Source organism: Drosophila kikkawai, chromosome 2L (genome assembly GCF_030179895.1).
Source record: "Drosophila kikkawai strain 14028-0561.14 chromosome 2L, DkikHiC1v2, whole genome shotgun sequence".
NCBI classification, from domain to species: Eukaryota; Metazoa; Arthropoda; class Insecta; order Diptera; family Drosophilidae; genus Drosophila; species Drosophila kikkawai.
The window spans coordinates 17478565-17493950 of record NC_091728.1 but is presented as its reverse complement, the minus strand read 5'-3'; the positions used below and the strand labels follow the sequence as shown (position 1 = coordinate 17493950).

The 15386-nt window shown below is 43.9% G+C and overlaps 4 protein-coding genes across 5 annotated transcripts; 2 read left to right on the top strand and 2 right to left on the bottom strand.

Annotated features, from left to right (window-relative positions):
• Positions 1–23: 23 nt before the first annotated feature.
• Trm1 (tRNA methyltransferase 1) lies at positions 24–841 on the top strand. Its single transcript, XM_070283192.1, has 3 exons — positions 24–102; positions 164–627; positions 682–841. The coding sequence occupies exons 1-3, from the start codon at positions 76–78 to the stop codon at positions 839–841; spliced, it is 651 nt and encodes a 216-aa protein (XP_070139293.1). The 5' UTR covers positions 24–75.
• Positions 842–2150: 1309 nt separating this feature from the next.
• Positions 2151–3310, bottom strand: LOC108077069 (uncharacterized). The gene is made up of 3 exons (XM_017170236.3): positions 3121–3310; positions 2652–3067; positions 2151–2309 (listed from the first exon to the last, which is right to left on the bottom strand). The coding sequence occupies exons 1-3, from the start codon at positions 3159–3161 to the stop codon at positions 2188–2190; spliced, it is 579 nt and encodes a 192-aa protein (XP_017025725.1). The 5' UTR covers positions 3162–3310; the 3' UTR covers positions 2151–2187.
• Positions 3311–4273: 963 nt separating this feature from the next.
• Positions 4274–6472, bottom strand: SC35 (SR family splicing factor SC35). The gene is made up of 4 exons (XM_017170235.3): positions 6281–6472; positions 6017–6147; positions 4679–5120; positions 4274–4618 (listed from the first exon to the last, which is right to left on the bottom strand). The coding sequence occupies exons 1-3, from the start codon at positions 6356–6358 to the stop codon at positions 4718–4720; spliced, it is 612 nt and encodes a 203-aa protein (XP_017025724.1). The 5' UTR covers positions 6359–6472; the 3' UTR covers positions 4274–4618; positions 4679–4717.
• A 1227-nt stretch (positions 6473–7699) lies between these two features.
• On the top strand, positions 7700–14432 carry eRF3 (eukaryotic translation release factor 3). Of its 2 annotated transcripts, none has more exons than XM_017170409.3 (7): positions 7700–8536; positions 11490–11678; positions 11746–12515; positions 12580–12666; positions 12737–12913; positions 12985–13153; positions 13209–14432. In XM_017170409.3, exons 1-7 carry the CDS (start codon positions 8152–8154, stop codon positions 13250–13252), a joined length of 1821 nt encoding a protein of 606 aa, XP_017025898.1. In that variant the 5' UTR covers positions 7700–8151; the 3' UTR covers positions 13253–14432. The 2 variants fall into 2 exon arrangements, with proteins under 2 accessions (XP_017025898.1, XP_017025899.1); XM_017170410.1 differs by lacking the exon at positions 7700–8536 and adding an exon at positions 10112–10193.
• The last annotated feature ends 954 nt before the right edge of the window (positions 14433–15386 follow it).

The following is a 15386-nucleotide window of genomic DNA, read 5'->3' as shown; positions in this document are numbered from 1 at the left end:
CACACTTAAAAACCAAACATTTTATTTGGGATTTCAGCAACAATTGCTTGGTATTTTCGGTAAATTTCGATAATAATGGAAATAGACGAGGAAAAACCGCATGTTGTTATTAACTTTTATAATTAATAAATAAAAACCTTTTAACACACCGCCCTTTCCGCAGGCTGCCATTGCGGAGAACCCCAATGAGAACGTGATACGTGAGCGCAACGCGGAGATCGTCTCCGGCGGCAATGTCTTCTACAATCCTGTCCAGGAATTCAACCGGGATCTGAGCATCGCCGTGCTGAACGTCTACTACCGGCGATTGGCCAAGGAAAGGAGCGAAAAGGCTCTCAAAAAGCAGCGAAAGAAGGTGAAAGATAACCAGACGGAAGAGAAACCCGAAACTGAGGTTCCAGAAGATCCGCCTGTCTATGTGGCAGGCACACGCTATGAGGATGGATTGCGGATCCTGGAGGCTCTGGCGGCCACCGGGCTGCGAAGCATCCGCTATGCCCAGGAAATCGCTGGCGTCCGTCAGATCGTGGCCAACGATTTGTCCCGACAGGCGGTGGCGTCCATCAACACGAATGTGCGGCACAACAAGGTCGAAGAGCTGATCGAGGCCAGCCACGCGGATGCCATGTAAGGGAAGAAATATATTTCAAGAAAAGTGTTTATAAAAACTTTATCCTATAGGACTGTTATGTACCTTTCCACGGCCCCCGAGAAACGCTTCGATGCCGTAGACCTTGATCCGTATGGATGCCCGAATCGCTTTTTAGACGGCGCTATGCAGTGCCTTGTGGACGGTGGCCTTCTGCTGGTGACCGCCACCGACATGGCATGGCCACTGTGAGGAGTTGGGCACTCTGGGTTCATGTGGGAGTGAAACCAGGCACCTATGATATGAGATTACCTTCCTGGGATGAGCCTTCAGTGTTGCTGTTTTCCACCATCAGGCCAAGTGCCTGGTAAATTGAGCCATGTGAAGTGTCAGAAGCCACATTCCTCTTAAGCCTCTAGACGGAGTTTTTATTCACTCTTTGGTTGCATTCGGATGAGCACCAGTGCGATTCAGTGTTGACCAAGTGATCGGTGGGTTATATGCAGTGCCACCCAACTGCAAGACCAACCCACCCCTGCAGCAGCTGCCGCGGGCCTGCGAAGCCAATCCCTGCAGGAATCCGCGGCGGCTCAAGTTCTAAGTCTTCCAGGTCCGGCCAATGAACTCACCAAATCCCAGTTCCGGGCGGCATGATTCCACCGGGCGAAGATGTATCGATCCCGCGCCATTTGCGCAGCTGGGACTGATGGATCTGTAAGGAAGATTCAGGGCATTTTATCCATGGATCCGCCTGAGCCTTCAAGAGGAAGGATTGCGGGATTGTTGTCTTTGTTTGAGTGCCAGGAGAAGGACTGGATTGTTCACTATATTTTATCAGATAATATAGTGTATCATCAAAAAACCTCAAGAAGTTATATTATCACACATGGGGGTCATAAATCACTGCTATTCATGTTATGCTGAAAAACATTTGCGCCTCATCCTCTTCAGCGCCTCAGGAACTCTGTGAGAAGCGAGGACGCGTCTGCGGCTTTGGGTGGATCGTCTGGTGACTCAGTGACCAAGCGGCAATCAGATGAAATCCGGATCGGTTCTCAGCGCTCCAGCCTGCCACGTGACTGCGCCAGCTCTCAGAAACCTCTATGCTTCCAGGATTTGAGTTCAGATGAACTCTTACCCGGCCATAATCTTGCGAGGAGGCTGGCATGAGTCATGTGAGCATACCTAAAAGCTCTACAGGAGTGTCTGTGTTTTCAGGGTTGGATTCCAAGTTGCTTCCATTTATCTTAAAAACAGTGGAGTGAGACCACTGAGTTCAATATCTTCTTACAGCATTTCTCTCTCACCCCCCACCAGGTTGAGATATTAAAATGTTTAAGGAAACTCTGGAAAATATTGGAGATAAGGTGAGGGTTCAGGTGGGAACTTCCTGTGGCAGCCAGAGCAAATGGGGATCAAGAGATGGTGTCCATTATTGAATGATGAAATTGGGTAAACCAGTGTTCCAAGGGCGCAATGGCGCCAGCATTCAGCGCTGTGAAGCGACTTCCGTGACGAAGCCATCTCCTGTTTTCGTTATTGACTCGAACGAGATCAAAACAAAACTAACGAAATTATCTGGAAAGGCGAAAGTGTGTCTAGTAGCGGAAGAAGTTGCCGTCGGAGGTCTGGCGCGAGAATCCATTATTGACCAGCTGGTTGTGGACGCCGCTGCAAATTAGCTTGGTGCTGTGTGGATGAATTTTCTCCTTGCAACCACCTAAGAAAAGTAGAAGGGATTGGATAAAAGAATCAATTTGTGTTCATAAATATTTTTGTTCATTTTGACTTTAAAAAAAGTAAAACAATTAAATTAGACGTTTTGTAAAAAAAACAATTACTATCTTTTTTTGTTAAAGATAGCAAAGATCAAGAAATAAAGCTAACTTCGTAGAGCCGTAATGCATATACCCTTGTAGTTTGCATAAAAACGAACACACTTGGTTAGATCGACATGGTTTTCGATGCTAATCAAGAATATAGTATATATCTCATGAGGGCAGAAATTCATACCGACTAAAATTATAATACCCTGCAAGGATAAAAAACAAACCCCACTTACCAATACGCAATGGGTGGCCCAAAGCGTCCTCCTGCATACGGCGAATCATACGCGTGTTCCGCAGCACCCGGAACGACTTGTGCCGTGCCCCTATTTCATTGGCTGCTCCAGGAGCCGACCAGCTTGAAATTGCCCGGCACGTCTCCCGCTGCATCACATAGTCGACCTTGTCCGGAAAGGCCTCTCGGGTATGGTCGTACCGTGACTGCAGCTGAAAGTCTAACGTATCCTTTGGGATGTTTGGATTAGCGCGAAATCGCTTGCTGGCACGCACCGAGTTCATAGTCTGATGGTAGAAGAGCCGCTGGTGCGGCTCCAGATGGCCATACCAGTTGCCGGTACGCAAATGGGGCTCCGCCGCCGGTGGCTCCGGAAAGGGGCACACATAGGTTCCCTCCGTATGGAGGTCCGGCTGCCTAGGGATTGCAGTCAAATGCCAAGTCCAATCAGGTGAGTATAAGGAGCTTACCAGGACACATTCTTAACCACGACCGTATCATACTGGATCATCTTGTTGACCGAGAACTCGATTTCCTTGCTTGTCAATCAAATTTGGTGCGAAAGTGTGTAAGATCCGATAGGGCTATACAAACAGGTCGTGTTCGAATCTCAAATGTGTGTGGGGATCTGACTTTTGGTATCCCGGCTAATGTTTTGTCAATAAAAAACTCGTCTACCAGGTTACGGATGTCAATGGAAACAAATAAACGAACAAGCAACTCCTTTAACCTTAACATTTTCATTGGGTATGCCAAAGAATAAACAATTTCCACTATCCCCCACAATAATTAAGAGTCACTGTTTATATTTTTAAATAGAAAATATGTAAATCTTTATTGAAATTTTCTTTTATCTGAAAGCAAACTTGGTTAGTAGTCAGAACTCACCCTTTTTTGAGACCATTTAAGAAACCCCTCGGATTGTTGCAGAACGGTCGCATCCTCTCCAGCTTCAATCGCGATTGTCCTTGTCCTCAGCTGGAAATGTTTATTTTTTTTTCGCCTAAAGTCAAAAGGGACGCCCACCAAGAGACAGGAAACCACCAAGAACGCCAACCAGCAACAAACGACGAGACGAGATGAGACGAGACGAGAGAAGAGGTGACAGGAAACGACGGCAAACAGGAAACTATGATCAAAAGCTCTGCTCCCAGAGCTCCCAAGCTGAGCTCCAACAGCAGCAGCGGCAGCAGGAGTGTGACTGTGGCAGCGGCTAACCGGAAACAGGAAACTGCAACGGCAACAACATCGGCGGCAACAGCAACAGCAGCAGCATCAGCATCAGCTTCAGCAACAGCAACAGCGGCCAAGCGATGTCCGCTCCCGGGTAGTTAGGAGTTGTAGCTACGATGGTGCGCGCTGCTGCTGATCCTCCCTCTCGCGATTTAACCACAATCTTATCTGAACCGCAACAACTGCCACACACCATTGCCTGCATGTATAATAATAAACATGTGGGAGAAGCTTGTTAATAAGTTTTGTCGTTAAAAGGTGCACAGAACGGAAATCGAACGGAACGAAACAAACAGAGAGTTGTCCTAACATCCCCACTCCCCATCCCTTTCTTCTTCCTTTCTCATCTTTCTCCTTCTCCTCCTTCAGCTGTCATCTTTGTTCGATAAGTACGCCATGGTATATTGAGTTTATTGTTTTGTTTTGTATCTGATTTTGTTCAAGGATCGCTGCTACTAGCTACTAAGTGTATCAAAAGCCTAATCTGAAAGAACTAACATCAAGGGATCGCATCGGTCCGAGGATCGGCCTCGAAACATAATTTTTGCGTGTTCTCCACTTAATTTTTCTCTGCCGAAACTTAAAATAGTTCGCTATAAATAGTTGTGTAAAGTGTAAGACTGTTCAATGGTTTGTATACCTGCTGTTCGGGTACAGCATGACACAGGATGAGAAGCCCATCGTATCCGGTTTTTGGATCGGAATCAAAAAGTGGGCCTTGTCAGCGAGCCATATCTAAATAGGGAAAAGTTATCTTGTAATAAGTATAGCCAACTTGGCACACTGAAAACTCACCTCGCACTCTCCACATGTTGGAACGTATTATTTCTTCATTTAGGAGCGACTGCGGCTGCGGGAAGCGGCCGCGCCTAGACCTCCAGCGGCTCCTCCTATCCCATTGCGGCTATCCCCACGTACTGGACTGCGCGAAAACTTGGAGCGGCGCTCTGGAGAATGGCTGGTGGCCGAGCGAGACCTCGAGCGCGGTGAATAGGAGCGACGACGCGGACTGCGCGAACGACGGCGGCTCATCGGGGAGCGGGAGCGAGAGCGACGACGTGCTCCACCTCCGGAACCTCCACCGCCAGCACCGCCTCCACCGCGACGGCTGCTGGTGCTGCGTGTGGGCGACGACGGGCGACCATAACGGGCCATCTGGACACGGAGCTCCCTGCCGTCCAACATGCGACCATCCATGGCGTCGAGTGCGTCCTCAGCATCGCGTTTGTCATAGAAGCTGAAAGAAGAGCGATTATAATGCTTTAATATGCAAATCATTGTATTCAAGAACCTAAATTACTAAATAATCAATTGTAGGGTTTCACAGTATGTTGGCTAGCAGGGTTTTGGTAGGCAACAGTTGCAAGTGAACACAGTCGCTCTGGCATCGTTTTGCTAAGGAATATATACAGACTGAAAGCTGATATATATTAAAAGAGAGCAAATATGCGAATGAAATATTTTGTATTTTGATCGAAAATGTATATCAAACATCTGGGACTTCCTTTGATTTGATATGAAAACTATCCTTAATTGTAATGGTAAATTTATACAATTAACTGTCGTATTCTCAGTATGTTGGCTAGTAAAGGTTGAGTAGGCAACAGTTGCAAGTGAACACAGTCGCTCTGGCGCATTTTTGCTAAGGAAAATGTATAGATTGATAGCTAAAACATCTTCTATAGTTAGCAAGTAATGTGCGCATGAAACAAGGCAACTCATATAATATTCTTATACAACATAAACTACTTAAATTTAATTATAGTATTGTTGTATTCTCAGTATGTTGGCTAGTAAAGGTTGAGTAGGCAACAGTTGCAAGTGAACACATTTGATCTGGCACTAGTTTTGCTGTGGAAAATGTTCAGAGATTGAGCTGAACATCTTCGAAACATGCAAAAAGTGCAGATTTAATTGAAAAGTAAAAGGAAAACGTGAAAAATGGAATATGGTGAAAGTAGTCTTTATGAAAATGATGGTGAAAGTGCTTTGCATATAACGCAGTTATTTCCTAGACATAAACAAAGTTTCTTATCTCAGCTTAATATCAAAATTCTCGGAATCTATAGATGTTCAGGAACCCCCTTCCCCAAACAAAAAAATGCAAGAGAAGAAAACCCAAAAAAGACTTACCGCACAAAGGCGAATCCACGACTCTCACGTGTGTAGCGATCCCGCGGTATGTAGATGTCACCAACCTCGCCGCAGCGCTCGAAGACACGACGCAGATCCTCCGGCGTGGTGCGGTATGTGAGATTGTCGACCTGCCGGATATAGATGGATATTTTTAAACCTTGATATTACCTTGCATGCCGGAAAAAATAGGTTATCTAACAACGTCGCCAGCCGGCCGCCATTTTGGAAGCCGTTCCCTCTCTTTTTCCCTGTGGTACTTGCCTTCAGCGACACCATGCCGTCGATCCTGGGGGGCGGGCGAGCTCCGCCCAATCCCCCGCCACTGCCACCGTTGCTCATATCAATCGTGATATCTTTTTCAACTCGAAATACACGAGTTGCTGATTTAAGCAAAGAATTTCTCTTCCTTTTTCGCTTCTGCTAAAATGGCGTCTGACACGAACTAGAGATGGCGATACGTCGATGCCAACATCGATGACAGCGATGTTTTCGAAACATCGAGTATGTCGATGTTTGCCAGGGCATCATCGATATATAAAATCACTACAATACCGTTTATTTGTTCTTTTAGCTATGTAGCTATTGTTTTTTAATAATATTTTCCTAATTTTTTGTATTATTTTAGCTTTTTTAATTTTGTTCTCAGAATCTGTTATTCGTGAGTTCATTACTGAAAGCAACACAGGCTGGCTACAATGAACGCGGAAACAAACGTTAAAGATGGGTTCCAAATAACCTACATATATGAAATGGTTTTTTATAATTTTATTTTTTTTTTTTATAACAATTAAAATCATTAATTTTTCTTTAAATTTCCGTCTACTTGGCTTGAGTTTTATTGTTAGTTGTTATTTGTTTAGACTTGTCAAGTTATAGGGTCTTCCCACACACCGTCAAAGCGCATCTGGCATCCGTTGAACAAACGGTCCATAAGGTTTTGCCGTTCCGAATTTTCTCAATTGGCCCTGCATCAAAGCGCATCTAAATGTAACGACCGTTTGTTTGGCGATAGTTCTTCGGTGCAACTCTGAAAATTTGACCATCACTACGAAAGTGTATACACACTTGGCGAGAAACAAATGAGATATGGAATTTAAAACGTGGCGCCAAAGCTACAAGCATGCCCAAAATAGATGTTGGCGTTTTTTCGGTATATTCTTGCCCCAATATGTCCCCAATTGTTACTATTTAATATAAACCGCCTACCTCTACCTTATTTTAAAGATTTTGGATGCCTATACCACCTATAGACACTTTTCGGTGAATTTGCTCTTTGTTAGAGAAAAATCATTAGAAAAACTAAAATTCCTTGTCATTTAAGTCATTTAAATTTATTGCGGATAAATTCTGACGCAATCTGTGCCTTTTGCTGTTGTACAACAGCCAAAATAGTTGGTAAATGCTCCATTTCAAATTTGCAACTGCCAATTCGACCGCCTTTGTTTACGTTTTCATGAGCCACAGCTGATCGATCAGCTGTTCGGATGCAGATGCACTTTGATGCAGCTCTGTGGGAACACGAGTTTCGCATCTGCGAAAAATCCCAAACGTTCCTCACAGATGCGCTGTGTGGGAAGACAGTATTAGCTGCTTTTTAAAAAATGCAACATATCGTAGGTCCCACTGTAGAACGTGCTATCGATAGTCCGATAGAATCAACCACGTGTGACAACCCTGTTTCGATGCGTGGCTTGAAACGTGTAAAAATAGTAAATTTCTAAATAAAGGTGTTGCATTTAGTGTCCAGGTAGTCGAATCGCACCTGCAGGTCACCAGGTGGTCACTGCCGATAGCCGTAGCATACAATTCGATAGCCAAAAGCGAGGAGCTGCAAACTGCTCTCACACCAAGTTGGCCAGGCTACAACAAACAACACTAAAACATAACATTAGTATAAACCGAATCGAAAGTCTGGCTCAAACCCCGCGTCGCGCCCCCATCCGGCCCCACTGTTTTTGTAGCGCCATTCGCACAACGAAGCGCATTCCAAGCGACCGCGTGTGTTCTGTGTGAGTGCGGGAGCAGCAAGAAGAAGCAGCGCAGCAGCAGAAGTTGTTGGAGGGCGAAAGTGTGTCGCGTGAAAAAAGCGAGAGATTTTCATCGGTTGAAAAAGGAAAACAGTACCACAGGGAATGGCTGCGCAGGAAAACACGGAGATCAGCACAAAGTTCTCCACGCTGAACGTGAACGCTGTCGAGTTCGTGCCCAGCTTCAGCTACAGCGTGGCCGCGGCGGCAGCGACGGTGGCAGAGGCGGACGCGCCGCCCCCACCGCCACCCGTGGCCACTGATCCGGCCTCAGGATCCGGATCCGCCACACCAGCCACCACACCCGACTCCACTGGCAGCGGTGGATCCACAAATGCTCTGCCAGCAGCTGCGGCAGCGGCAGCTCCTCCTCCTGCGCCAGCGGCGGCAGCAGCAGCGGTCACCTCCTCCAACTCTGCATCGCCAGCGCCGGGTTCGCCCGCAGCGACAGCGGCAGCGACGCCCGTGGAGAACCTCAACGCAAACAATGGTAAATAGCAGCCAGCCCCAAATGTACCAACCAACCCGACACAACCCCCTCCCAATCCCTACGCCCCACGTCCATTGAACTCTTCCTCTGTGACGTCAACAAAGCAGCGTGTTATTGTTGCTACCTGCTGGCACGCAGCGAGCGACAGCAGGGAGGTGAGAGGTCAGCGGCCCAGAGGATGGGTAAATGGGGGAGAAGGAACAAAGCATTGAGACGCAGGCGAAAGAAAGGTTGCATTTGCTGTGCTTAGGTTATTATCGGCAGCACATAACCTCAATCTGCGTCGACGTAGCAGTCGGCGTAGCATGTGTTGCTCGCCCCATTCTCGCGTTCGTGTGCATATTATTCTGCAGTTAGGGCAAAGCGGCTAATCGCTTTTACCAGCGCAAAAACAATCACTGGTCAGGGCCTTTCTTTAGTTGCTTTTCATGTCGTCGTGTCGCCAAACGCGGTGTCTCATCGCAGCGATGCGCAATGATCTGCTTAGAAACGGTGCGCTACACAGTCACGGTTTTTAAGTCACTGTTTAAAATGAATCAAAATCTTATGTTTATCTGCATTGTATCATTTTAAGTAAATTTTCAACAAAAGCTTTGTAATTTAAGTGGGGCTTAGATTCATTTTCCTAAAATAGTTACTTGTTATTTTAAAGATTTTTTGGCTACTTTTAAAAATAACTGATAGGGAATTCCATTTAAATTTCAAGATTAATAATGCAGAATTTCCAAAAAACTTAATTTGGCTAGTCTTTTTAAATATTTTGGAGGAACAGTCGTACAAAAGCCGTAATAATTATGAACTTTAAATATTTTTTAATTAACCCAAGATCTTCTTTGTTTATTTTTTTATAAGGAACTGTTTAGATCTTCACTTCCTATATTTTCCTTTAATTTTTGTATTCTGAACCGAGCTTAAAAAAGCGTTTTTAAGTCATTATCATCATGACTTCACGATCACAGGATATCTTGCAAATTGCGCATTTCTAATGTTTCCCCCCCCCATTCATTTGCTATTCTCCCGGCGACGTTGACGAGCAGCTGTTTGCGTTGCCATTTTACTGCCTCTACGCTTTGTGCCAACGTTTATTTGGCCATTTGCCTCACACACACACAACCAATGCTCCCCCCATTCATGTGTTTTGACACGTTTGCGTTTCTGCCAGCCGTTTATTGGAGCCTATGCTGCGTCCAGCTTCGCTGTGCTGACTGGACTGGTGGCCTCCGTTCAGCTGGTGCTAGCGCTGGCTCTGGCTCACTCGTTATCGCAGCGACTCCACCGTACACAGTTGTTGCTTTAATGCTTTTGTTGGTACTGTTGTATGTGGCGGCTGTGGCTGTTTGGCCCGAATGGAAGCGCTTAGTGCAGCTCGCCGGCGGTTGAAACCGCTTCGAACTTGATTCTAGCGTTAGTTGTGCGGCAGGCAGGAAGGCTGGCAGCCAAACCAAACCGACGAAAAAATGTGAAAAGAGCGCGTCGTCGATTTGGCGCTGTTGGCTTTTATACTTCCGCGCGATCGCAACACGCTCGCGTATTGGCTCCTGTTACTGCCATAGATATATTGTTAAATCCTTATTAAACACATGTGTAAATATGAGTAAGGGCGCCGGGTCTCGTTACATTTACTCCAAGCAGCCATCAAAGTCCTCGTGGAGAACAAGTTAGTAGTCAACTAAACACGGAATGAGCTTCTACGCCAGCAGTTTAAATCCCGCCAACAAGGCCAACTACGGTGTCCGGTAAAAGGTTCGGGATCCAGTCCACTAGCCAACTACATAGCAACCTTCACCAGCACCCGAGCACGCACGTTGTCACCCGGCACGGCACTCCAAGCCGGTCTACAGGCACATGACTCATCCGTCATCCAACTGCCTGGCTGGCTGGCTGTCCGGAGTCAGTAATTAGCAATTAGCATGTGGCTGTCAGGTCAAACAGAGCAAGTGCATGTGCCAGTAACTAACTAATCTAACCTGTATACAAAGTATACCTTTCAGCGCCAAGTAGTTATAAAAACAGGTCCCCCTGAGAATGATTACAACTTGACAACTTGCATAGAAATCCCACAAGGCTAATAAATTAAAATTCTCCACAAGTACTCCCATGAGGTTCGATTCACTACAAGTCGACCTAAATTTATAGCTAGAAAGCCAAGGTATTTGAACAGTTGTCAGTTCTCTGTGTTGAAATTTAATGATATAATAAATCGTAGGAATAAAGCTAAATTTCTAAGTAGAGAAGCTTCTTTAATGTTGAACTGTCTCTATATAATTATAGAAATTACTTTGTTGATGTTTTAAAATGTATTTAAAACATCTTTATCGATTTGCCTTATTGTACGCCCACTGTAGTTTAGAGTTTATACAGAGAACCACTAAAAGATACAAAAAAAGATACTCTTGCAATTGAAACAACGAATTCAGCATTAAATACATCTCCAGAGTGTCAGCAACAACTGAAACATTTTGTTATTCAAATAATAGCTTTTCCTTGTAAATATGTATATCAGACTGCTCCTTATCTCTTTTAAGAAAAAACTATGTGTTGTTATAAATTCAAAAATAACATTACATTTCAGATTTTTCTGAAATCCATTTACTTTTTCCGTTTAAAACTAGATTCATCCAGTGAATGATTATTTGTGACAATATTTTATGGTCGCTCTTGAAGTATTTTAACCTAATATGTTAATTACCACTGAATAACATTTACTTTTCAATTATTATTGTTGTTACAATCACTACTTTTCAGAAAGTAAACGTGTTTCTTGATCCATTTTGAGAAACTATTTTCAATACAAATAAGTAATGGCATCAAATTTCGTTCTTTTCGAATTGCTATGATCTCTGACACACTATTTCCTATACACCTTCTCCAATGGCATCACCCAAACACCTTGAAACTCTCCATTGTAAATATTTAAACTAACAACAATCTATGTACATATTTTCTCATTTAGAAACCGATCCCGCTGACAGCTGGGATGTGGAGGAAGATGCAGTGATCACACCCGAGGACGAGGAGGCAGATGATGCCGAGTTCGCGGAGGGTGAGGCCACGCCCAAGGTGTCCAAGAAGAAGGTGGTCAAGGTGGAGGAAAACAGAAGCAAGCGAGAGCATGTGAACGTTGTGTTCATTGGTCATGTTGGTAAGTTATCCCAAAATATCAATTGGAAACCTGAGCTTATTATAATTGTAACTCTCCCCTTGCTTAGATGCTGGCAAATCAACGATTGGCGGACAGATCATGTCTCTCACCGGAATGGTGGACAAGCGGACGCTGGAGAAATACGAGCGGGAGGCGCGCGAGAAGTCTCGCGAGAGTTGGTACCTGTCCTGGGCGCTGGACACCAACCAGGAGGAGCGCGACAAGGGCAAGACCGTTGAGGTGGGACGCGCCTTTTTCGAGACTGACCGCAAGCACTTCACCATCCTGGACGCGCCCGGCCACAAGAGCTTCGTGCCGAACATGATCGGAGGGGCGGCGCAGGCCGATCTCGCCGTGCTGGTCATCTCGGCGCGAAAGGGAGAGTTCGAGACGGGTTTCGATCGCGGCGGACAGACCCGCGAGCACGCCATGTTGGCCAAGACCGCTGGCGTCAAGCATCTGGTCGTGCTGGTCAACAAAATGGATGATCCCACGGTCAGTTGGGATCAGACGCGCTACAACGAATGCAAAGACAAGATACTACCATACCTCAAGAAGCTGGGCTTCAACCCGGCCAAGGACCTTACCTTTATGCCTTGCTCGGGCCTCAGCGGCTACGGCCTCAAGGACCAGATACCGGAGACACTGTGCCCCTGGTACAGGGGGCCAGCATTCATTCCGTTCATCGACGAACTGCCCTCGCTCAACCGCAAGTCGGACGGGCCCTTTATCATGCCCATTGTGGACAAATACAAGGACATGGGCACCGTTGTGATGGGCAAGGTGGAGTCTGGAATGGCGCGAAAGGGCCAGAATCTGCTGGTTATGCCAAATAGGGTGAGTTCTTTGCCTTGACCTTAGTTGCGTCTTTTTTTGGACTTAATTTGATATATATTTTCAGACGCAAGTGGCGGTGGATCAATTGTTCTCGGACGATTTTGAAGTCACATCTGTTGGACCTGGCGAGAATGTCAAGATCAAGCTGAAAGTACGTTAATTTTAGACCTTTATATTATTGTAATTATATTTATACTTATTATATCCCTTTTTTTCATTAGGGCATCGAGGAGGAGGATGTCTCGCCTGGTTTTGTGCTCTGCGATGCCACTAATCCCATCAAGACGGGAAAAATCTTTGATGCTCAGGTCGTAATATTAGAACACAAATCAATTATCTGTGCGGGTTACTCGGCTGTCATGCATATACACTGCGCTGCAGAGGAGGTCACTGTTAAGGTGAGCTTTCCTTTTGATTTTTCCATAATATAGCCATAATTTTAATCACTTCTTATTACTCTTTCGCTTAGGCCCTCATCTGTTTGGTCGACAAAAAGACTGGGGAGAAATCAAAAACACGTCCACGGTTTGTTAAGCAGGATCAGGTGGCAATTATGCGCATCGAGTGCTCCGGAATGATTTGCCTTGAACAGTTTAAGCTATTCCCTCAAATGGGTCGTTTCACGCTGCGAGATGAAAGTGAGTGCTAAGACTTGATTATAAAGACTAAAACTAAATATCTTTTAACTTTCAGACAAAACCATTGCCATTGGCAAGGTGCTGAAGGTGGTCGAATAAATTGAGCCAAGCTGAATTCGAGCGCCCGCCTTTCACTGCGACTTTTTGAGATAGCATTGCACGCCCGACGAGAGACAACAACAGCAGCCACGCCACGCCACGCTTTCTTCATATTTGACAAACTCCAACACACCCACACGCAGCACACAACACACAGTACTCTCACTTACCTATGGTTACTTTACTTTCTATCAACAATAGCTATTGATTATACATTGATTAGAGGAAACGGATCGAAGCAGAAGGCAATGTGAAGTGCATTATATAGAAGGGCAAGCGAAAAGTTAGTTTACAAGCTGGACGAACCGACGGACGGACAGAACCAAGTTGAGAGATAGAAACAGAAATGCATTATATACGAAATATAAACTATATTATGTGTAAAACTAAACGGCAAGTTCGGCATCAACCAAATGCGAAACAAGATGTACTATTTATATGAATACACGACACAAAAACCACTCAAACATATGCGAGAGGGCGCGAGCTAGAAAGAGGAGCATTAATAGGTTCTTAATACGATTTTTGTTGGTTGAGGAGAGGCCCCGCTCTCAAGGATATTGAGCGATTTATTTACCTTTGGTTTACTACCTTTTTGTATAAACTGTAAGCATTAAATTAAATAGCGTACACACAAACATGCCTAAATCGCGCGTAGAGTCGTGACAATTTTTTAAAAACTAAAGCTGCAAGCTAAACCAATTTTTGTATTTGTACAAGCGAAAAAGGCCCAACCCTCCTTCCCCCATTCAGCTTCCCTTGTAGCGCCTTCAAATTGCAAATTTGTTAATTATTCTGCAAAATAGTGGAATGCTATATTTCCTATTCTTTTCAATTTTTTTACACGATATAATATAAATGCTTTAATTTAAGTTTAAGCTAAAAAACAAAAACTCAAAGTGAAAGTTGGTTTTTATTGCAAGTTGCTTGGAAAAATGTAAAAAACTTAACCCGACAACACACACACACAGCCACATTCAGCATCTAATTGTTAACTTTACTCAAAATTCGATGTTCTCTGAAAAAGACCCCATTTCATTTGCGGCAAGAAACAAATATTTTGATTATTCTTATAATTTAGTTAATTGAAGAATTCGTGCGTGTCTAACGCAGGGCACGAAACCCATTTATGAAAGAATAAAAATGCCTTTTGCTATTAAGCAGAAACAAAAACACAAAAGCTAACTAGCCTTTTTTATTTTTCATTTCATTTACAATCCCCTCATCACGATTCAGGACCAAGGCGGTTTCAAAACATTCACCACTCCAATCATTCACAATTTTTCCCAACCTATTCCCCAAATTATTACCAATTTGTTGGCAGATGATTTAAATCAAAAGTTGTTGCTTTTTAAAACGAGAAAGAGAGAGTCGTCGGATAAATAAGTAAATGAATAAATAATATCAATTTAAGAAACACGTTGAATAGTCTCCCCTGTCTGAGTTAATTCAATTAACCGAGTAATTTAAATCGAGAGAGCATTAATAACGAGAAGGATATGAACCTGCTTTTAACGCTTTTCGCAGCAGCCTCCTACGAATCGAACTCGAAAGATACTTAATTCATATTATTGTAATAATAGTAAGTGCGATATAACATTGTTGACAACGCGGGAACTTATTTAAATGTTTCACTAAGCCACACACACACACACCACAGCCCCCGACACTGACACTCGTACACAAGCAAACACCTGACGAAAGTCAAAAACTACGCCACTGAGGAATATATAGGAGAGATCGGAATAATAGAAATTATATAGACAAACCGGGAATATTTATACAGAAAAATAAAACGAAATTTCAATGTATTATTATTATACATATACGTATGAAATGAAATCAAGAAAACCAAAAAAACGATTCGCATAAATTTGAACATTTTTTATCAATAAAAGTGAGAAGAAAAACATAAAAATAAAAAAAAAAAAACAAATGAAAACCAAACGAACCAAATTCAGTGTGTATTTTTATTTTATTGGGGGAAGTGGAGATGAGAGAATATCGGGAAATACGGGAAACTTTATATATATATTGCAGTTTTGACTTTTGTATAACAATAAATCGATATATCGTACCTATAAAAGTGATAATAATAATCATTTCATGTTAATTGCGATATTTTTCGATATTT